Genomic DNA, 24,022 nt, shown 5'->3' with positions numbered 1-24,022 from the left:
TATCTGTTATTTCCCATATATGCATTTGTATATATATATATTTATATATATATATATCTTTATTCTATACAGTTGTAGTCTCAATAGTCTTTTATTGACATACAAGGATCGCAGATAAGCTTGAGAGGTACGAGAGAGCGAGGCAAGAGGGAGTTTAATTTCTTCATAAGATGTTTTGGCATTTAACAAGACAACAGGAGCACGTCACAGACACCCACCCACACGCACACACACATTTGTAGCACAGGACACATACACACCACTGCATGCACACATAAAGGGGCTGAACACCTCTAACCCGTACAACATACTACCTGAGGTGTACACACACACGTGCGCACACACATACACACGCGCACACATTCGCACGTCAACGGGAGAATGAGGAGGAGACAGGCATTCACAGGATTACATTAATACCAGACTGACTAGTAAATACACATGTACATGTACAGTACTCGCCATATTTTTAACTCCTGCTCCTACATACACACAGATACTCTCTGGAGCATGCATGCACGCACACACACAGGCACACAGATTTTTTGGTAGAAAGTAAATGGCAGTAACGCTGACTTTCAGACTGTGATACTGGTGATGGTATTAGCTCTGATCCATATTTGGCTTCTCTTACTGACAGTTGCGCAGTATGACGGCAGAGCGCAGAGCGTGAGTGTAATTAAACAAAGACCATCGGCACTGAGTCTGGTAATGTGTGGTGAAAGATGCAACGACAGCACTGCTACATTGTAAAATAAACTTGTGTTATATTGCAGTTACAAGAATGAATACAAGTGGTTACTTTCCACTGGTTATTATAACAGTCTCTCTTTTACATGACCACACACAGTCACAAACGTACACATTCATACCACTACCAGACAGTGTTTCACAGTGTAGGAACCTCATTGCAGATCTGTCCTTCCGCCAAGATGCCACCAAATAAACACAGGCTGACAGTTAACACAACAAAACCACGACAATATTGAAACGGCTTTAGAAACAAGAACAGAACAGATATCATATATTTGGCTTCAGTAACAGATGTAAAAGATACCTGAATTTTGCTACATATTAGAATGCATAACTTAACAGCATTAAATAAAAATAAAACCATTAACAGTCAGAGCAGAGTGGACTGTAATGTATTTATCTGGCCTTCGCTGACTGAGTTCATTGTACAGTATCTCCTGTTTGGGTTCATGTTTTACTGTCTACATCAAAGAAATTGTGTCATATTTATCACTTATTATATAAAATTACTGTTAGAGCTGCGTGACCTGAAGAAAAACCTGGTCACTGAGTGACTCTGGTGACCCCTTTTAGGTGGGACAGAAATGAGAAGGTGACCACAGAGATTCTGCAAAACTGAGAAGAAAAAACAAAAAACCGCACAAGGATCCGATCTGAACCAAGCTAGACATATCAACTAACGCCTGGCTTCATCTAACTCCGTTCAAATTTCTACATCTTGGTTGGAACGAGTGTAGGAGATGCACGAAAAGAGGCAAAGACGGTGAAAGGTAGCCCCCTTGTCCTGTAGTTTTGCAGTATGTCCAGAAGAGGGCACTCCAGGTAGGTAGAGTTGCACCTTTCTTTTGGTCAGGGTTTGGTCAGACTGCATTTGTGACAATAAAATCCCTGTGGCTGTCCCCGCTGGGCACTGGAGTGATGCTTTTTAACAGACGCTGTGGATAAAGAGTAAAAAAGAGACAGAGAAGAAAAAAGACATATATGACATAGTGACATATAGAGTAAACAGAGCAGTTTTAGTAGTGACAATGGTATCATTATTAGTTACCCTGCCAAAAAAACCATCAAGAAGTATCTATTGGTAAAATATACACTGCTTGAATTAAGATCTTAAAAATAGCATATTTGTCATATTGTTTTGTTCTGAAACAATGTAGAAGAACACAAAACACCTTCGATTACTGATAAAACACAGCCACCTGTTTTGTCACGTTTCACTTACACGCTCGCCATCTCCGTTCACATGTACACAAAAACATGACTTGTGATTGTCGATCTGTGTCGGTGTCATTGTGCGCTCTGGCAGCAGAGTCAATACAGGGCGACAGGCACAGAAGGTCTGTCTAGCGGCCTCTTTGATGTCCTCCTCCCTTCTGTCAACCCCTCACACAGGGTTTAACAAGATTTTAATATCAGTGATGACGATAACGATGCAGACTTTTGCATTCGCTCTGCATTCACAATGCATAATGTGCATTACAAGGTGTTATGCAAAACACCTGGTATGTGTCTGGTGAACACAATTTGATGACTGATTTGTTTTTTGATGCTGCAGCGCTGCTGACGGACGGCGTCCGGTCACCTTTCAGTTACAGCAACGTGACAGGCTACACATCCGCTGCAGGGTGTGTGTGTGTGCGCGCGTGTTTGGTCGCCTATTCTATTTGCTTTTTTTCTTGCTAATCTCTGGCCCGGGCCTCCACCTTGTTCCTTTGATCTCCAGTCATGTGTTCACAGGAGAGAGTAAAACCTGGCAGCGCATGGAAAAGAAAAGGGCCAGAAGCAATCCTTTGTTGTTCCAGAAATATCAGTTGGTCAGGAGAGGAGACGGGATAGATGGAGAAAAACTGAGTTAGGAGAGAATTCAGAAATTCTGCACCTGTTTGAATGTGCCCTTAGCATTGAGCAGGTGGTAGACCATGTAGGCGGGCACACAGATGAATGACGACACCCCGATGCAGTAGCCCAGGACAGTGGTCCATGGTGGGTATTGGTACTCAAACAACCTGACCTCTGGAGGGAAGGCCAGGAAGCTGATGATGATGAACTGAGAAAGGGAACAAATCAGAGATCAGACATAATAAAAGAATGAAATATAAAAGGTAAATCTGACCACCGGGCATGTCAGCTAAAAAGCAAATGACAGCTGCTAAAACTATTTTACCTGCAAGGGCTTACTCTTCAAACTGCTAATTCCAGCAACTAATACAACTTAGTGTAAGTGTGCAAATGCTGTGCATGACACTGACCAGCAGAAAGCAGGGGCAGATGGCCACCCAGCAGACCCTCCAGAAACAACCCGGGTAAAAACCAAGCATGACCTGCACGTCATTACAGAAACGGTTGGTGCCTGCAGAACGCACACAGACACACGAAACACCTCAGAGCCAAATATCAACAGCGAACATTTGTCTCATTTCTTCTATGTGAACTGACAAGGCAGCTGTGCCACAAATGACGCTCAGAACTATACTTTACACTGTATTTTTATCACTTATTCACGCTGCGATTCTCATTAAAGTCACAAATTTCCACCATCGCCACAAAAATCCCCACTCACCGTAGAACCAGGACACCGCAATGACTTCCAGCAGCACCACAGTGATGACTGCAGGGCCCGTAGCGTACTCCTCAAACAGCTTCACTACGTACGCTCCTCCCTGAGACACGACACGGACGAACAGGAGGAGAGTTATTTCGGAAACATTTTCTATGAATGACTTGTGCAACTTGTGAAACAGTGTTCGTCTGCCAAGCCTAAGACAATGAGTGTTTAATTGAGCAGAAATCTGTGGTGGTCACTGTCTTACTTTAATGAGGGCTGGAGATACATGGATTACTGAGGCTGCTCTAATCTGATTTTCAGCGACACAATACGCTGCATAAAAACAGAGCAGCAAAATTCAAGCTTATTTTACCAGTGCGAGCAAGTTTTTATAATCTTATGATATATACTGAGTGAATTTGGGAAATTATGGAGACTGAATAATGAAATCTTTTGTTGGTAACTTGCATTCTCTTTTGACAGTAATGTGATTATTCCCAAATATACTTACATATGTAAGTGTAGAGAGAGCTCCAAGGTAACACACACACACGAGGCCAAAGACGAACCACTCTCGTCTCTTAACCAGCAAATGAGGGAACTCATCTAGCATAGCTGTGATTACTCCTTCCAAGCCTGCAAACTGGGGTCAAAAAGAAAAACATCAAGATGAGGAAAATAAGGTCAGGTGTGTTTATTTGACCATGTTTTCAATACCTTTGTAAAGCACATTCTGACGGGTTTTCTCTTAAAAAGCACTATATAAATAAACTTACTTACTAAGATGGGGCAGAAGGAAAAGAAAGTTAGGGCAGCTATATGTCATGTATGTGAAAATTTCACATCTGTGTTATGTGCTGTTTGTCTCATCTTGCAAATGCTGCAAAGATACACAGCTTTGCTTCTGGACTTGGTGTTGAACTGCTCCAACTCGAGGTCATGTACACCGACATATTTTGCAGTAATATCCTCAGTCATAAAATCAAACAGCATAGCATCCCCGTTGAAGGTTCTACAGTGATTATCAGCTCGTGATAAGAGCTTACGGATCTCTCCACCTGGCTGCCTCCGAGCAGATAAACAAAGGTTTATGGAGACGAGACCATCACACAACGGTGATATGAAACTCCTATCACTTTGTTTTCACTGAATGTTATTCAAAATTGAACACAGAGGACAAATAATGCCCAATGCTTTGAAGGAGAAATGAGCACAACTGTGAAATCGCAGTCAAAGAAAAAGAGGCATTCCCTTTTATAAGAAGACAAATATGAAACGTCCCCAAGAACTGGGAGTTAGGCAACAAGTGAATATTTTAGATTAAATAGTAAATGGCCTGTATTTGTATAGCGCTTTAATGGTCCCTAAAGACCTCACAGCGCTTTACACATCCAGTCATCCACCCATTCACACACTGGTGATGGCAAGCTACATTGTAGCCACAGCTGCCCTGGGGCGCACTGACAGAGGCAGAGCTGCCGGACACTGGCGCCACCGGGCCCTCTGACCACCACCAGTTGGCAACAGGTGAAGTGTCTTGCCCAAGGACACAACAACTGTCCAAGCCGGGGCTCAAACCGGCAACTTTCCGATTATAAGGTGACCTCCCAACTCTTGAGCCACGATCGCCCCTAAATGCGAGGAGCAAACCTTAAAGAATGTGACTGACTTTAATACTAAAATGAGTCATCGGAAAACTAACCGTGCTATCCAGACCCAACATGATGATCATGAGGAAGAAGATGATGGCAAAGAAGGTGGCAGCAGGCATGTTTGCTATGGCTTCTGCATAAATGATGAACAACAGACTGGGACCTAGAGAAAAAAAGTGAGACCTGGTATTTATATGCCATCCAAACTTCCACCAACAAACATCGGAGATTCAGTCGTTTATTCTGAATAAATTTCCAACAACTTCAGTTTGGAGAAAGAACTTCTTGCAGTGTGTTGGTGCGGGGCCTGACCTGCATCCTTTGCCACAGCGTCCACATTCTGTTGCCTCATCTCAGCCATGTAGCCCAGCACAGTAAAGATGACAAAGCCAGACAGAAAGCTTGTCAGACAGTTAACTGAGCTGGTGACCAACGCATCTCTGATAGAGGAAACAAGTGTTTAGCAGAAAGATGACAAAGTTAAAGCGCCTACGCAAAGGATTTAAGCTTCTGGTAATTTCATCAATAAAGATATGTCAATATTCATGGTGACATATATGTTAAATAAAGGATTTGAGAGATAAAACATTTCTGCTGAACTTCAGTAAACACAGAGTAGCATTTTGACATTAAGCAAACAGACGTCACTGATTTATGAACTCATTAACAAAAGTTTTTACTTGTAGCAGTTGTTGTGAAACGGGTTGTAGCTGGCAAAGGCAAGGAGCACGCCAAATCCTGGACCCAGAGAGAAGAAGATCTGAGCTGCTGCATCAATCCAGACCTTTGAGAGAGTGAGAGGTAAAGTGATGACAAATAATGATGGGAGTGAAGGACACGCGTTTAGAAATGATTGACGAATAAGAGAAAGAGGGCAGGATCTGAGCTCGCTACATATGTTGATGATGGACCTTGTCACACTGAACCAACAGACTCACAGTAGTGGAAAGCAGCTTCTCCCAGTCAGGTTTGAGATAGAAGACGACACCCCTCCAGGCCCCGGGCAGGGTGGCCCCACGGATGAGCAAGATCAGGAGGACCAAATAGGGAAAGGTAGCAGTCACCCAAACTACCTAATACAGAAAGCAAAGAACCTTTTTTACTCTAATTTTAATAAACCTTTACATGCTTAAAAAAGTGTTTCTGTGGTCCACTCTGCGTTCACTGACTATGTTACTGTACAATAGATAGCATTAGACAGCATTAGACACACTGCTGACAGCAGCGGACGAGCGCGCTACAGCTGACAGCAGCTAGCGGGCCAGCTGCTGCTGCCCAGGATCCCCGGGGTTTGACTCGCTAGATCGCTAGTGACCGCTGGTTGCCGCTAGGGCCTGCACCTTCAGGCAATATTCAGTGTCCTGTCGATCGGATCTGATGCTATGCTCTTTGGGCAGCTGTCACCCTTCCTGGCCATTGCAGGGGCTTTGCACCTGGCCCTGTTTTGCCCTAGAATGAAGACCTGGAGGACATGCTAGCAGCAAACTAAACCGCTTAGACTCATGACTAGTGGTTATAGGCTGTGTGACATCTGCACTGGAGATGATTATTATCTGGTTTTCAACCTAACCCTGGGCTTCTGGCTGTATGTGAAACACCAGCAGACACCAGCATAGAGTGCTTCCTAAGATGGATATGTTCAGAATCTGGGCCCCTTCAACTGGTGCTGATATAATGTTGTTTCTGTGACTTGGCTATCCAAAGCTATACTGGATAAAGACGTAGCAGTTGACCGTTCCAGAAAAGGCACCTAAGCAATTAAAATCTTGACCTTAACTATTAATCTGTTCTATCCCTCCATGATAGTTGTTGGCTGCTATCGGCTTCCATCTGCTTACCCCAGCACGTAACCTTCTCTGGTTCAACTTTTATCTGAATTGAATTTAAATGAAATCATTCTGGTAGGTGATTTTAATTGGGGCTGGCTTTCTTCTGTTTCTGTTTATTTTAAGGCACACTGCTTGTTTTTAAGTCTAATTCCATTTATTCAAAGCCCCATGCACCTTAATTCCAAATCCCCAGATAAATCTTCTCTTATAGACCCTTTATTTATACAATGTGCCACAGAAGTTTTCCACATTGGCAGTTTTTGCCAAGGACCTGAGTGATCACTGCATAGTTGGTGCTGGGAGAAACACCAAAAGCAAGCTTTTCTTCACGATTTATTCAGTTTTAACTGGGGTTGTATTACAATGACTGACATTGGAAATTTAGCTTGGCAATATTTCCAAGAGAGTTTTATCTATTTTGTGGACAAACATGCCCCTTTTTGCCAGGTCAGGCCCTGGTTCAATTCGGAACTGGCTGGCCTCCTACATGAGAGAAACCAGGCCTGGGCAACTGCGAGAAAATCTGGATCCGATGATGATTGGCTATGTTTTTGTCAGCTGCGTAATCAGTTTACAGTTTACTGCCTCCATCAGGAAGCGTACTTTCTGACTTTAACCACTGACAGTATAAACGACCCTAGGAGGTTTTGGCAAACTATAAAGTCTCTCCCTGCCAGCTCTCATTCCTCAGAGCTACCTCTTCACTTAATTATTGACTTCATTCCTGTGTCAGACAAAACTGAAATGCTCAATTTTTTAAACAAACACTTTGTTGCTTCTTGTTCTTTGTTTAGCACAGTATCTGATGGTAAACCTCCTGCATACAACTTTGCTAGCAGATCGGTTACTAACACTCTTTTCTTTTAGGTATGTAAGGCTTTGAAGAGCCGCGGCACAAAAAATTGGCCGGTCCTGACAGTCTTTGTCCCTTCTTCTTGCGCGTGGCAGCAAATATCATAGCTGAGCCAAGAACTACTGTGCAGCTCTTTTTATTGATCTATCAAAGGCTTTCAACACTGTTGACCATGGTATTTTAGGTCAGAGATTACTGGAAATAAGCCTTTCAGTCCGAGCATTTGACTGGTTCTCCAATTATCTTTTGGACCGTAAGCAGTGTGTGCAGCTCAATCTTCCAGTTTTTTTAAATGTCACTAATGGAGTGCCGCAGGGTTCTGTCCGGGGGCCTATATTATTTACTATTTATGTCAACCGTGTTGCACAGAATCTAGATGCATCTGTTCGTTTTTATGCAGATGATACAATTATTTATCGCTGTGCTCGTACCATTGACATGGTTTTCAAACAATTACACCTAGCTTTTGATAGTATTCAGTCTCAGCTGGGTCAGCTCAGACTTAGTCATGTTGTTCTCAAACAGAAAGAGGGTGCCGGCAGTACTTCATTCTCTATCTGCTCAAGCCATTTCTATTGAAACTGTAGCCTCATACAAATACCTAGCTAGTGTGATTGATGAAAATCTTTTCTTCAAGCCACACATTGACCATCTATTAAAGAAACTGAGGTTCTTTTTCAGAAACAGATCATGTTTCTCTTTCATGGCAAGGAAAAGGCTTGTTGCTGCCACTTTTTTACCCTTCCTGGATTATGGTGGCATAATTTATATGAATGCCTCTGCTCACTCTTCATCTTTTGGATTCTGTCTATCATGGAGCACTAAGATTTATGACTGATTGTAAACCTTTAAAACACCACTGTACTGGTCCTCATTGGTCTTACGCAAGGATGTTCATTGGTATCATTTTATCTATGAATCTATTTCTAGTTTACTGCCCTATCAGAGTACATGTTACGTAAACAGTTTAGACTGGGGTCTCCGGACATCACATTCACCGTTCCATCAGTTCGTACAGAGCTTGCGAAGAAGGCATTCTCCTTTTCTGTCCCGTCTTCATGCAATACATTGCAGAAGGATTTGAAGTTCTCTCAATTGATTTCACTTTCAGATTTCAAACTTGTTTTTAGTATGACTGTGCACATTAGACATATTTAGCTTCTTTTTAAAAATATTATTGTTGCAATTTTAACATGTTTGTCTGGAGCAGGTCTCTCTTGTAAATGAGACACTGGGTCTTAATGGGACTACCTGTATAAGTAAAGGTTAAATAAAAAATAAAAATGTAGGATTTACAGTATAAATCTATTTCTACCAGTCTGTTTTACTCCTTTATCTGAACATAAGGGCACGAACTTTATGTCTAAAAATGGTCTTATATTGCCTTAGCTAGGTTCTGATATTCATTCCTTTCTAATCAACTTTTCCACACTCGATGATGAATATAATGAGGGTAAAGAGAGGACAGGATAACTGCTGTTTTTTTTCCTCTGTCCATATGTCTCCATCCATCAATCCATCCATCTGCTCTAACTGACACCCCCCATCAGCCATGCAGGCACCCCTTCAGCTACCTTTCCAGACGTCTTGACTCCTTTCCAGATGCTGAAGTAAACAATGGTGAAGATGAAGAGCAGACATAAAGCCAGTTGCCAGCTGATAGAGCCCAACTCGTGCAGACCTGGGGAGAGATGGACCTGCAACACCTGCCGGCTGGAAGGAGAAAACAAGAAAGGGCGTTTGTGTTGAAAGTTGAGGTTGAATGAAATGCAAAGAGGAGAGACAAGGAAGACATTTTATGCAGATGAATCGAAACGAGAGGACAGGAGCTAAAAAGTAACTGAGTAGAGGTGAAGAAGTGTAGGAAGTGGAAGAGGAGGAGAGCAAGCAGGAAGGGAAGGGCATATTATGCAGAAGTAATGGATAAAAGACAAAAACAATATGGGATTGGAGACAAGGGAATGTTGGAACATTAAGGAAAGCAGAGGAAAAGGAAAGAGCACGGAAAGAAGGAAATGTGATATGAGCGGACCAGCGAGAAAAGAAAGAAAACCATCAGTACGTAAGACAAGACTATTACTTTTCAAAACGGTTTAGACAAACTTCATCGCAACTTTCTTAAAAGCTAAAAAAAAAAGGAGTCAGAAACAAACTGTAAGGTCAGTGTGTGGGCACAGGTTAAGCACCAGGAGCTCAAATGAAAAAACTGAGACATGAATTGTGCTAAAAAACAGGAAATTCTGGCGCCAGACTGAGTTGTGGAATCTGTTACTTTTAAACCTGCGTTAGGAAAAGTCAACTCTGCGTCAACCCTGAATCTGTCTCAGCAGTCGGACGCTGTGCTGATAAGACTGAGCCCGTTGACTGCACAGACCCAGAACAGTCAAGAATAACAGGGACATTGTTTTTCAAAAGACCCTGACTTAATCGCTGCAAAAACAGCACATTAAAACCTGGTTAACTCTTGGAGGACTTATATTTTATTACTGGCTAATACCAAGCATTACTTTTCTCTGATACTTTATATTTTCCCATAATCCAGTACTTAAAAAACTCTCTCACCTGCTCCTAAAGGGGCGGTTCATACTTCTGTATTACTTATGCACTCATAAAGAATCTCCAATCAGTCATTCGTACTCCGAAATACTAATGAAGTCTCCCTGCACTGTTTTCACCACCAGTAAGGGAAGTGGGGTTTTAGGGGATGATGGTGGGGAATCTGTCCCACACACCAGAACCAACCCTGGAATTGAAGTCATCCTCCCTTCACCTGACGTCTCCCTCCTGCGTAGAGCTCCCCCTATGCCACTACATCTGACTTACATGCACTTACGTATAGAACTCCTCGGCAGGGGACGTAGAGGTGTTGGACCAGGACACGTTGTGGTCTGAGGACATGTAGCGGTTACAGTTGGCTGTATTCCAGGGGTTGGTGCAGGTGGACCAAGGCAAAGTGGGCCGGAAAGATGACAGTAGGTAGTACAAGGCCCAGGCCATGATGGTGTTGTAGTAGAAGGCTACGTAGAGGGCTATGATACAGATGGCAAAGCCTATCCCTGGGTGAGTTGAAGCAAATAAATACATAAGTAACACCAGATCACTCACTGCTTACATCACTCACAGACATCAGTGGGTTATTTTTTCAAGCTAATTCAGGTTCCCTTTGGGTGAGTGTGTGACATTTCCAAACAACGACAGTTTACATACTATCAAATTTCTGAGCATCTGGCATTTGGCATTAAAATGTGACAATTTCCATAACAGAGAGTCAGAACATCTCACTAGAGGTACAGGAAACTAGGGATGATCTTCAAGGGTGGGGGGGCAGGGAGGTTAAATGAGCTGTCTCTTGGACTTGGATGATTTGAAACTCCTTCTTCGTCTTTTTTTTTTTGTTTTCCTACCTCTAACTTTTCTGTCCCTCTTAAGTTATCTTCTTCCACGTTTCGTCCAAGCTGTTGCTTTTGACTTTCTCCCTATAATCGGTTCTCTCTCTGTACACCCCTCGCTGTTACCTTTGAAGATGGGACAGATGTGTTTCCAGATGGAGATGCAGCCACTGCGATGAAACTGACCGAGCGCTAGCTCCATGTAAAACAGAGGCACCCCTCCAAACACTGCCATCAACAGGTAGGGCAGCAAAAAGGCACCTGGACAGAGACGTTGGAGAAATTTGGGAGGGAGAATAAATGCGTGACAATGAACACATGTTGTGGGAAAACAGTAAGAAGCCAACTACACTCAAGAGAAACTGAGCTCTTTCACACACCATTTAAGAACACTCTGTAAAAATCCTAACGGTGCCAAAGCTTATTATTTATATAGCTCAATCTATTCAAAAACAACACTGCTGTATTTATTATGCTTTCTGGAGTTATTTTTGCTAAAATCCTATCATAAAGGATCTCGACGTTGATGTTGGCTTTGTTCTAAAATATGAAAGTAATAAAATTAAAGGCCTAACACAGATGAGCAGAAGAACATCAGGACGGCAGCCAGATCTCCGACTCTTCGGCTTTTGCGGGGTGTTTGATAACACATCGCTCTCTCCTTCTTGCTATCTGATTGTAAACTTATTTCCATGTGCACGTGTTGCATTTGTGTGTGTGGACGGGACGGTGCTTGTGCCTCTTTGTGACATGAAAGCAAAGATAAGGGCTGATTGAGCAGCTGCCTGCGAGACAGGTTATTAAGCAAGGAGAAAGACACTGAAAAAAACACAATTAATACTGTTGCCTCTATCAAGTGTGTCCCGAGTCTTCATCTCTGCCTCGCTCTGTGAGGCACACACACTCACACACAGAACACAGGAAATTGCAAAGGCTTTATTATTGCAAATTCAATAAAAAGAGGTTGTGTTTGCCGCTAGGATCGGCTAGTGAAAGAGCAGGGCAGACACAAGCGTGGACTTTGTGAAGACATACCTTTTTGTACCTCCGATTGCGCAAGAAATAAGCTACATCAAAGCATTTATCCATACACAACTTTGTTAATTGGGGCACTCCTTGTAAGCTATTAAAGCATTTATTGGGAAGTACCACAAATCATCCTAATCTAACTCAGTCTTTAATAACGGCAAAGCTCGAGAGCAGTCGACCGACTTCAGCTGTCACATATAAAACACATAATGTGAATTACAGAATACACAGCAGTGAGTATGAAAGAGCCTTTTCTTCTGTCTAATCCTTCAAATCCTGTTTGCTTTAGCTTGGGATCTGACGTGTCATCTCTCTCTCCATTCCACCACACTTTATGTCTCATTCTCCCCCCTTCGACACGTTTCTCCCCTCCAAACATGTTTTGCTTCCTCACCTCCTCCGTTTTGGTAGCAGATGTATGGGAAGCGCCAGACATTTCCCAGGTCCACGGCGTAGCCAATCACAGACAGAAGGAAGTCCATCTTCTTGCTCCAGGTTTCTCTGGGCCTGTCCAAGCTTGTTTGCTGGACCATCAGAGTCCTTAGGCCTCCCAGAGGTGCTGAGGATCCAGTACCGCCTCCGGGTCCTGAGGCTGTACCCGCAGCGCAAGCTGCAGTTCCTGGGCTCTCCCTGGGGCTCTGAGGGGTGGATGTTGTGAAGCCATTGGACACCTGCTGGCCAGAGCCAGATGTCATGCTTTTGGGACCTCTGTCTGCAAGCCCATCAGCAAGCATAAGTCTGCCATTTTCACGCTGTGTCCCATCATCTTCTCCCCCCATGTCCTCTCTCTCCTTGTCCCTCTCTCCCTCATTCTCCCCTTTGTCCATTGTCAGCATGCTCGTCATCATCATATCTTTTGTCTCCATTGGATTGTGTTGATGTTCGTGTTGGCAAGGTAGTTAGGGGTGGAGAGAGGTTCTCAGTGACAATGAAGGGAATGTGGTGCTGCTGTCTGATATGGTGCCCATTAGTGGAAAAGAAGCTTTAGGAGAGGGGTGTAGTGAGAGTTTGGGACAAGACTGGGGAAGACTGTCCTTCTCATGCAGGTAAAGGAGATAAGGAACGGGAAATGAAAGCTAAAAGAAGAGAAAGAGGCCAGATTGAGGGGGTGTGTATGTGGGGAGAGGACTGAAATGTGTAAGGGTCTGTTGAGCAAGAGGGAATAAGAGTGGGCTGCAGGACAGACAGAGGAGGGTATACGAGAGGAGAGAGATGTGTTTGAACAGGATGTGGCTAGCAGAAAAGTTACAAGAATCTTGGATCTATTCCACAAACAGCTCGTCCTCTGAGGCCCACAGTGATGGTGCAAACTGCAACACACAGAGGGGAAACACACGGGTAAATCACAGGATAAGAGCTGATCTTTTTTTAATTACTTTGCAGTAAACCTAAATAAAAACAGAGCAGTCCTCAGGGCAGTTTGCTTTTTCTGGATGAGACAATAAAAATGAAAATGGCTGTAAAAAAAAAAACCCCAAAACAAAACAGGACAGAGTCTTGTTTTACATGATAATGAATAAGAGGATAAATCCTAGGAACAGAGGAAACTGAGGGGTTTCTGCTGCGACATGTCGATTCACTTACCGGAGCCTTCTACTTCTGTTTCTCATTTTACGCTATCAGTTGCATAACGTGTTTTGATGCTTATCTGACCAAAGTAAACTGGGAAGAAATTAGAGAATCTAAATACCAGCGCCAGCAGCACATTTGAAGGCAGGAAATGCACACAAAAAAAGGGGGAAGAAAAAAAAGAAAAACAAAAGAGCATCTGTGGACATGCGCTAGAAAAGATGCTCTCTAATTTTCATAGCAACGACAAACACTGGGCAAAGCTCAACAGGTTGTTCTTTGGTTGCTGTGGCGCTGAAATATGTTTAGCAGTTTTACAAGAAAATAAAGGTTAAGCTGAAAAACAAGACTTGCGCAGCATGAGAACCAACTTTTTATCTTTTTTCGAATGCAAATTCTATTTTTTTTAATTTACTCATGCAAATGAAACTAAACATGTAATTCAATCTCAAGGCGCAAACAGTTCTATGAATTCATCATAAACCACATCATAAAGCTCACATTTCCTAAAGCTGGTTTTTTTTGTTCTTTTTTTTGTTTTGCAATAGAAATTAAATTCCGATTCGAATAATCCAAGATGCTTTCACATGAGCGATGGGTCAAACTATGACATCTGTTCAAAAGTGGATTCGTTTGTTTATAGTGTTAGCCCAATTAGTAATGAACTGTAAAATGTGGGAAGACACAATTTACATGGAATGCCATTACCTTAATGAACAACGAGTGTCCAGCAGTTGTACACGGCACGACATTCATTCCTCACCGACATCTGACTACCACACAACAAAGGACGCCGTCAACTACATGGACTCGAGCACAAAAAGAAACAATGGATCGCTTCCTCTCCACTCAAACTTTTTTCTTCTCCTCTTGCAAACCACACTTTTAATTTCTAGCGAAAAAGCCCCAAATTTCTTCATCACAATAACTTCCATGTGAATCCTCACCAGTGTTAAAGAAGTACTGCGTGTTGCTCGATTTTAAAAAACGCGATGGAAAATCGGTTTTTGACCTACCATGACATCAAAGACGTGAGAATAAAATGAGACAAAAAAAATAAAAAATTCTCCTCAGCTACACTTACCTCATAAAGACAACAAAATCTCACAATAAGTGAAGGAAAACAATGGGAAAGGTCTCAATATAATGCTATTGTCTGGACTCTATGTGCAGACAAACTTCATCACCAGGGAATCCCCCCCCCCCCCAAAAAAAACCAAATAATAATGAAAAATACATGAAGACCCATTGTTAAAGACAAATCAACACTACAGACTGATACAGTGGTGCAAACTTTAATTCACTGATCTCAACAGGAAATTATATAATCTCTTGCCGTTTCACAAAGTCATTTTTAATAAAGAAAGAGACGGTGAGATGACAACATCAAGATTTCAGCAACGATAGACTGAAAGAATACGAGATGTGAGAAAAATACTAATGAGACATTATAAAACAACCCAAATTAAAACCAAAAACACTCTCTGCAGCAATCTTACTAACTTTTGAAGTAAAAGCACTACAAATCAAACCAAAAATCTAAAGTTGTAGGTTGTACTCAACCCGCATACATACGTTACCTTTAGAGACAACAGAAGAGGTCAAGAAGAACATGTGGCGCTTGAATCGTATGTGAAGAGCGGCAGCAAGAACTTCTACCCAAAACTTAAAGAATCCTGTGGAATGGCAAAAACTTGCTAGAGAAACAGCGTGCCCTAGCACATCAGGACACCGCGTTTGCCCATTGAGCTCTCAAACCTCTCTCATTTTTCTCTCTCTCTTTCTCTCTCCCTCCCTTGTTGTCCCTCTCTCTCACTCACTCCACAACCAACCACACTTCCACACACACACACACTTCCACACATGCCTGGTTCAGAGAAGCACAGCCGTGCAGATGTATGCACAGATGGATACATGGATGCATGCAATCAGACAGAGGATAATAAAGAATCATTAGGCGAGCACAGACCTGCACATCACAGTATCAAGTTTTTGCTTTGATACACTGATAGTACAAACAGAAATGATGAACTGGAGCACAGATCCAACATGGTATGGTCATGGCAGAACTGTCATTAAAGCACAAACACAGCCACACTGTGCAGACAGGGGAAGTCCTTACCCTCGAGTAGTTCTTCTGGCATTGTGGGGCTCTGTGTCAGGGTACGTCTTACCTGCACACACACACACACACACACACACACACACCACCACCACCAACATACTACACTGGTAAAGCACTGCTGTGCTGCAGTGCTTTTACTCCCCCTCTTTCCACTTTTACTTTTAGATTTTGTCAATCTAAAATGTCTTCTAGTTTTTTACTAAAGTTTCTAACATGCACCTGCTCTGCAGAAATGCAGTCTTTGCTGCTCTGACCCCGGTTGCATACATACAAGTTTTCCAACCAATTTGACTGCACAGTTGATCTCATATACATTTTACAAGATACTGTCTTTCTGTCGAATGCTATATTTGATTCATTCACAAGCTGACTTCTGTGTGTTTAAAGTGCGTTAGCAATCTTTGGAATTAAAAGCTTCACTTAAACACTGCTTGCTGCTCCGAGTCTCTGAGCAGCTGAATCATCTTGCTTACTGTACTTGGTGCAAGGCTGTGGTAGTCCAACTGTGTTCTCTGTACCTATACTCCCCCAGGTTGTTGCTGCAACTTAAGCATTTTTGCTTACTTGAGCAACAGTTCAAAAGTATTAAATACTTTCATTAAAGCTGCTTTACATATCAAGTTAGGTTGTGAGAAACAGAAACTGGCAGACCCCATAACAACCGGTGTTCAGTAACACATCTTATATATAAAATAAAAAAATATTGGCTCTGCAATACTGTTATGTCAACATGTAAGTGCATTTCCAGCCTGCCTGGGTGGTGTGTGGGTGGATGGGGGCACATAAATCTGAGGGCTTATAAGATGATTAAGTAAAGAATAAAAAAAAAACAACGTTATGTTATCGTCAGAAATAATGAATATTTTAGTTTGTTGTTTCTCTGTTATTTGAATGAAACCATCTGAGAACTTATTTATCTTTAACAAATTTTTAAATATGCTTTTATTTTTGATAGTAAATAAAATAAAAGTCGGGATTGTAAGAAATGCATTAAAAGTCCCATCTTGGTTAAACATTACCACCACTGTCATGTTCACACGCAGTGCAGACAGACACAAGCACAAGCATGCACAAACACTTTCTCACGCACACCCATGCTGTATAAACCATATCTGCACTCACACAGCTGAGGTTGAGCAATATGTGTTATTTAAGTGTTAAATAAATAATTATATGATAATGCAAAGTCTCCACTCCCGGTGAACCATATGTAAGTTAATAAGTAGGTTTTGTTTTTTGATTTTTCCCCCAAGAATCCCAAAGAGGGTCTCAGAGTATCTCTTACTCTAAAACAACTCAAAGCTTTTGGGCTCTGTGCCAGCTTCTAACAGCCTATAGTCTGGACCTTAGACGACAGGAATGTTTGAGTAAAAATAATGTGCAGTATGCTTTGGCAACTCTCAGGGGGTTTCCTGAATAATTTTGGACTCTAGACTGTAGAACACAGTCAACACTATTAGCCAACCTTCCTTTTGTTCAGCTTTTAATCTGAACGGAACATACCTGACAGAAATGAACAATCAGATTGGACACAATAGCCAGTTTTTCTGACTAACTTAATTTATTAGAAATGAATAGCTAGGTAAAGACAAAATTACCTTTGACTATATTTTTGCACTGTGGACTAGTGCCACTATCTGGCTCACATCAGGTTGGGCTGGAGCCCATCCCAGCTATCATAGGACAAAAGGCAGAAAGCAGCCCGGACAGGTCACCAGTCTATCACAGACAGACAACCGTCCACATATGGCCAATTCAGAGTCACCAATCAACCTAATGTGCATGTCTTTGGACTGTGAAGAGAACCCACACAGCAACAGGCAGATAGAGCCGGACAGTAGATTTGAACTTAGGACCAATGTGCTACTCACTGATTTGTGAGAAGCCAATACCCTGCTGTATATCAACCTAGCTTAAATATTGATGTATATTATCCATCTGTCAGTTACAGTGCATATTTCAAGCATTATCTCTTCGTAGTATATTTGGCACAATAAAAGATCTTCCAAAATAATCTAGGTTGAGAGACACGGGTTAAAATAAATATTATATTTAGGACAGTTATTCGTAACATTTGTCTTGCATCAACCCAGAAACCCACTGAACACGTGGTGTCACAGTTTTGCAGATTTGACATGAAGGCAAATAAAACACAATCTGATAGCTGTACATAATGAAAATAACATAGCACAGCTCAGTATTAATATGCATAACAAAGCCTGTTACTTCCTGACAGACGATGTTGCAGTAATAAAGGGTAAAAGTAGACGATAGCACAGAAAGAAAGGGGGGAAATTATACTTTCGATTTGGTGTTTACTTAACCAAAAAGAATAGTTTAAGTTTGTAAAAATAAAAAAGATAAGACAAAAAGATGAGAAAGAAAATGTCAGAGAAACTTATTATTTGGGCTTTGAAGAAATTTGCTTTTTCAACATTATTTTCCCATTGAATAAGAGACAAAAACACTAAAAAATAATTCATGAATCTTAATGAAGTCCTTTTGTTTGTACCGTTTTATGTTTTTTTTTAAGCTCTGTGAGAGTAGCCATAGTTTCTCATAGGTTCCTGACATCACACCAACTTCAGTCCTGGCTAACTGAAAAATAAACAGTGCAGGCAGGAATGGGAGGCAAAAACCTTCAGTGCTGCACAAACAATTTAACTAGAATGTGGGACCTTTTGTAATCATACTCCCAGGAGAAAAACAGGTTTTTTATTTTCCAGATTGATGTGCGACCTGATAAGCAGATGTGCAAACACAAATTAAGTGGCTTTTCTTCCTTTAAGGTTTCAGTGTTTATAGGGGTGACTGGGCTTTGCTTTCATTTTTGTTGTACTTCTTCTTCTTATTACAAAACAAAGAAACCAGTTTAATTCACAACCCCCTGGCTTGATTTGTCTGCTTTTTGGCTGCATCAACACATTTTCTATCCTGGTCTGAACCTCTGACCTCCTCTGTGTTTGAGTTTAATTTGGAAATCGCAATCCAAGTCATCCAATAAAGTAACAAGTGGTAATCTAGGAGCCGAGAGATTACGCGTTAAGCAGAATACGTCAGACACAAGCACAAAGAACACTGGTACAGCGAGTGAGAAATTTGGATTTAGCCCTTCAGTGACACCTCTTCAAATATAAAAACGGACAGAACTGCAGCTTTTTCAACAGCAGACACATTTTCATAAGAAAATCAGAACCTTATTATTGTGCTCTCTCTTGAAATCACAGAGTGATTATACATATATGTGCTTTTAACTTAATACTCCTAACCCTCCTCATAAGCTCTAATACAAGTTTCAAAACACAGAAATGTAGTCGGACTGCTCAACCTAAATTTTGGCCAATAACAGTCCATCTAAATACTTGTCGCTGTGCTACGATGAAAACGAAGTGTTTGCTGACAATACGATCAGGTCAAGACATCAACTATACTTTTAGTCAGCTGTGCCAAAATCATCAATTAATACAGCAATTTAATGACATTGATACGTCAGTGGAAACAATGTCTTACAGTGACACACAGAGGCTTTCAAATGCTATGACCCATGTCTAAACTTTAAATGTGTAAGGGTTTTTTGTGTGTTTTAAAGAACTGTGTTTAAAGAAAATAATATAAAGGTGAAAAGTACAAAAGCGGCCCTTGGAATGGTGCATCACAGCCTGTAGTCACAATGCCACAGGTTAAATTCCAGCTGGGACACAGGTTACAAACTCTGTCACTTCCTCACACTTTCCTAACTGAGTCTTCAGTGTGATTTCGTTTCACAAATGAAGTAAGATAATAAATAATAATATCATGTTTATAAGACAAAGATAAATGTTGCCACTAGGAAACAAAGGCTCTATTGACTACTAGACGACCAACACTTCCTGCCAAATAAACCCTTTGCCAGCACAACTTAGGAGCTTGACCTCTTACTTCGACCTCAAGTGGTGACATAAGCTCCCCTTGGTTAAGCGGCACAGCCATTAAAACAAAAGGCAGTCCTACAGGTGTCCAAGGACAGATTACCAGCTAGGTAATAACAGCAAATTCTGCTACAAGCATTATGAAGTTATACTATTAAAATAAACACGAAAATACAGTCTGAAACAGTCTGGGGCATAAATGCTAGCAATGGAACTAAAAGAGACAAAAAATATATTCTCATTATTTTCTGGTTTATGATGGTGAAATATATATATTTGTACAATGGGTTAAATAAATGAAGTTCAGTTCATAATAAGACTCTCCTTAGAAATGTCCTGGTGACATTGAACACAGCATCTTTGAGATGTTGCAGATATTTTCTAGGAAGGCTGAAAAAAAACGACCGCCTCATTATTTATTTGATTAGCGATTATTAGGCTAAAGGCTATCCACCCTAGATATTCTTTACTGCTATGAAAGGATGTTGAAACCCAGCAATCTGCAAGCAGCACTTATTCCTATTTCCCTTGAAACCACAACAGTGAGATTCAACTAAAACTTGGCAGAGTTATAGTCTGTGGGCAGTTGATGTTTGTGTTAATTATTTGGGGATTTTCTCAAAACTGAGCAGCTTAATGTCCTCGAGGGAGCAGCGAGAGCTGACCTGTTGAACAACGCCACACATTACCATCGGAGAGGTTACAGCCACATCATTCTTTATTCTGTATTACAAAACACCTGCCACGAAGATTGAGAGCATAAAATAGAGAAGAATGCAAGAGGTGCTAAAAATCATCGAGAAGCTTTGATTTGGCGTGCATCGCACTTTTCGTTGAAATATGAACCCATTACTGATAATTACTTCCATATTCATTACTCCAAAAACTGAAAGTTTGTCACAAATCTGGCAGCTTCGAAAAGTACAAATCCACATAAAAGAGATTAATAACAGAGATGAGGATGAACCCTTGATATCAGAGGCCCCAAAAGGAAATTAAACTACTCCCATCCAACGCTTACATAAAAATACAAAAAACACCTCATCTCCTAAATCCCTCCTGGTGTTGCTGAACAGTTACACACATGCACCAGGCCTATGTAAAGATCTCACACACTCGCTGGATATGAGTTTACAGCTGAGGACTGATTACAGTAAATCGCATATGATGAACCTGCTGGTGAGGAGTCCAGGCAGAGTAGTCTTACCTTGATATTGTTAGCAGGACAGCGCGCGTTGCCCGTGGAGCATCCGGTCATCTGGACCCCCAAGACGTCGCCGCCGACCAACGCCGTCTAAACCCAATCACACAAATCACACATGCCTGGGCTTACAGCGGGCCGGGTTCTGCTCCGCCTGGATTTAAGACACAAACACTCGAGCATGCAAATGTCCGCTCACACCCAAACACACACGCTGAGATTTAGAAAAGGATACTTGACCCTAATCCAGCACTCCTTGGTGCATATTTATAAGGGTCAAAGAGGAATGAGAGAGGAGCACGTGTACATTAATTATGCTGCATATGTAAAAAGAAAAAAAAAGCAACATGATGAAGTGAGTGTGAGAGAGAGATTTTTTTAATGTCCCAGGCTGTCTGTGCCCTGGTCTAACTAACCCATTTATGGCCACCTGCAACCTATCCTGCCAAATGGACCAGTGCCAGGTACAGTAGTACAGTCAGTCTACATGGCCTTTATTGTGTGTGACAGACATGAAATGAAAGAGATAAAAGGAGGCATCCTGAGCAGAGAGGGAAAACAGTCACAGACATGTTGATATTAAATTATAATCACTGCGTCCTCGTTCCTTCTGCCTCACCAACTCTCACACACACACAAACTCTCCTTCTTGTTAAAGGCCGGTGTTGAACGTCATTCCAATCAGCATCAGCTGAAGTTCTAGGTTAATCCTCACGGCATGCAAACCACACACAGGCGTGCAAACACACACACTGTTTAAGAAATGCAAGGCAGTAATGAGACCGGTTGTGCGATGACCATTCCTGTATGGTTCAGCGATGGGCTAATTCTTCCTGTCAGACACAAACGGCTGTATGTGGAAACTATCATAAGACTAATTTTGATGTCACGACTTTTAAGCCTGGCTGCACAGGTTCATAAGTTCACAGGCTTGCTTTGTAACACACCGTTACGAGAAGAAAACTTTCGAGAGAGGCAACAGGTTGCAAAAGAGGAACGCACTGACATCAAATGGCCATTAACCTCAACAGCGCAAAAACAGAAAGTTAATAAAAATCCTTAGATTACTTGTTTAGAGGTAGGCTGTTAGCTCATGTCTTTACAAAGAAACCTAGAAGACACTGTAGAAAATGTAGAGCAAACAAAAAGAGAAATGTCCTGACATGAACTACAGCTTTTAGGATAAAAGCAGCTCCTCACTTCACTTCACACAAACTCGCTGGTTTATTTAATTCATTCCATTTATCATATACTGTTTATGGTAAATTGACTGGTACTAATATAGTTAAAGCTTTTCTGCTTAACCATTTAAGTACATGTCTTATAGTACTTACTGGTACGTCTGAAGGACTGGTTTTATGTACATACCAGTCCATTTAACACTAATAGTAAGTGGAATACACCACTCTGTATTGAAAGTACTCGGGCAGGTCCATTTACCATTAATAGTAAATATTCTGATGCTTATATAATAAGAGTTTTTCTACAAAAACTATACAAATACCAGTCTTATAGTACTTGTATGCACTCTGACTGCCATTACACACTGGGGTGTTTTTCCTGGAGTCATTGTCAGACCCTACACTGGTGCAAAGGACTAGCCTGCCATTTTTTCACTTTGATTTTCAGGGTGTCTTTGAATTCAGCTCTCTGTAGGGCGATCATTTTCATTTCCAATAAATGATGAGACATGCTCTGATGCCTAAAACATTACCCAGTTGATATCAGTATAGATAACCAGCATGATTTCTTTCCCACATTCAGACTCTATGTGTTCCTTTCACTTTTTTGAGCAGTGTGTCTAAGTAATCGTGCATTTACTGTTAAAGGTAAATGGACTGGTACTTAGAGTTGGAGCGTTTCTTCTCTGAGCATTCAAAGGATGTCGTAGCCTATCACGCACTCTCATACCAGCATTTTTTCTCTATATCTAAGCGCTTGAGCAAACATATCCGATGCTGCTTCTGGGCTTCACTATTTTGCCCAAGGATACTTCAACACGCTGGAGTAGGGAATAGATCCACCACTGAGACACACAGGTGTGTTACTTATCAACAAGCTATGACGTCAGAGATATCTACAGTGCGTTTCCTGCTAATAAAACCCACCCAACTCGACAACAGTAACACTTTCGCTGTAATACATGAAAGGAGGAAATAACTAACACTGAGTTCAAAAGTTGAAAGCAATGGCCAAGTTTGCAAACGAACCCTCTTGTGACCCCTCTGAAATACTCAGCTGGTTTATGTGTCGCAACAATAAACAACAGTTTTAGCGTTTAATTTACTGCGGTCATTTGACTAGTTCACACAAGAACAATAACAGCTAGCTCGTTAGCATAGGTGTGACAATATAAGCTATAAGATAATAAAAAAAATCCGCCTTTGGATTATAACCCACTATTATAAACGCAAAGTCTACATTGAAAATTACACAAACCTTAATTTGTCTTCATAAAACTGTTGTGCTGAGTGTTGAAATCTTTTACTATCAATATCTCCCATCAAAAGCTACAGTACTCTTCTCCAGGAGATAAAACAAGTTACCTGTTGAACCTTGAAGCCTGCTGATTCGTGATAGGCTGTTTGATGTCCCGACGCCCAGATTAACCAATGAAAAATGCTTCACTTTAAAACAAAATAAAAAAACAACAACACTTTGATACAAGGGGGTCTATTTACTGTCACACTTAACCACTTCTTCTTTCTCACGAAAAATCAGTTCTGCATTCAAATACCTCTGCATAGGGTACTGCAATAATGTAATGTAGGCCCGCTGCATGTATAAATGTGTCGTAGGCCAGAAAATGTCATTGGAATAGTAATCCAGACACTGACTGATAGAAAATAATGATTTCTAATGCCAGTTCTGTCTTTCCAGCTTCAGTTCTGTGAAACACAGAGACGAATTGCTATAATAATAATTACTCTGCCCTCCCCTCGTGAACATATTGTGAAACCAGGAGATTTACCAGCTAAGATTTACACACCTCTCTAAATTAAACCCAGATAAAATGCCATTCCTCTGAGGGGTGATTTCTAGGGAAAAATGTGCTGGGCCATTCGCTGACTGTTATAAACAGGCAGCGGTTAAATCCTACATGATATATCTAGCTCCTGTAGTGTACAGATTTCAAAAACTACTCAGATGTTGCCATAATTCACATCTG

The 24,022-nt window shown here is 41.4% G+C and overlaps 1 protein-coding gene across 3 annotated transcripts; it reads right to left on the bottom strand.

Annotated features, from left to right (window-relative positions):
- On the bottom strand, positions 1–21,048 carry slc6a4a (solute carrier family 6 member 4a). Of its 3 annotated transcripts, none has more exons than XM_005750389.2 (14): positions 20,860–21,048; positions 12,445–13,360; positions 11,148–11,282; positions 10,466–10,688; positions 9,207–9,345; positions 5,889–6,023; positions 5,631–5,734; positions 5,263–5,390; positions 5,001–5,113; positions 3,810–3,941; positions 3,314–3,413; positions 3,003–3,103; positions 2,633–2,800; positions 1–1,688 (listed from the first exon to the last, which is right to left on the bottom strand). In XM_005750389.2, the coding sequence occupies exons 2-14, from the start codon at positions 12,914–12,916 to the stop codon at positions 1,614–1,616; spliced, it is 2,025 nt and encodes a 674-aa protein (XP_005750446.1). In that variant the 5' UTR covers positions 12,917–13,360; positions 20,860–21,048; the 3' UTR covers positions 1–1,613. The 3 variants fall into 3 exon arrangements, with proteins under 3 accessions (XP_005750446.1, XP_005750447.1, XP_005750445.1); XM_005750390.2 differs by lacking the exon at positions 20,860–21,048 and adding an exon at positions 15,742–15,762; XM_005750388.2 differs by lacking the exon at positions 20,860–21,048 and adding an exon at positions 15,200–15,385.
- Between the last annotated feature and the right edge of the window lie 2,974 nt (positions 21,049–24,022).

This window comes from Pundamilia nyererei, unplaced genomic scaffold, assembly GCF_000239375.1.
Source record: "Pundamilia nyererei isolate P.nyererei 1_Seehausen unplaced genomic scaffold, PunNye1.0 scaffold00272, whole genome shotgun sequence".
Classification (NCBI taxonomy): Eukaryota; Metazoa; Chordata; class Actinopteri; order Cichliformes; family Cichlidae; genus Pundamilia; species Pundamilia nyererei.
This window is presented reverse-complemented; position numbering and strand designations above follow the sequence as displayed.

Coding starts and splice junctions, on each gene's coding strand:
- slc6a4a (XM_005750389.2), bottom strand. CDS start 12,916: ATGGAGACAAAAGATATGATGATGACGAGCATGCTGACAATGGACAAA. Junction 10,689..11,147: donor CATCTGTCCCATCTTCAAAG/GTAACAGCGAGG, acceptor CAACTCACCCAG/GGATAGGCTTTGCCATCTGT. Junction 9,346..10,465: donor CCTGCCGAGGAGTTCTATAC/GTAAGTGCATGT, acceptor TTCTCCTTCCAG/CCGGCAGGTGTTGCAGGTCC.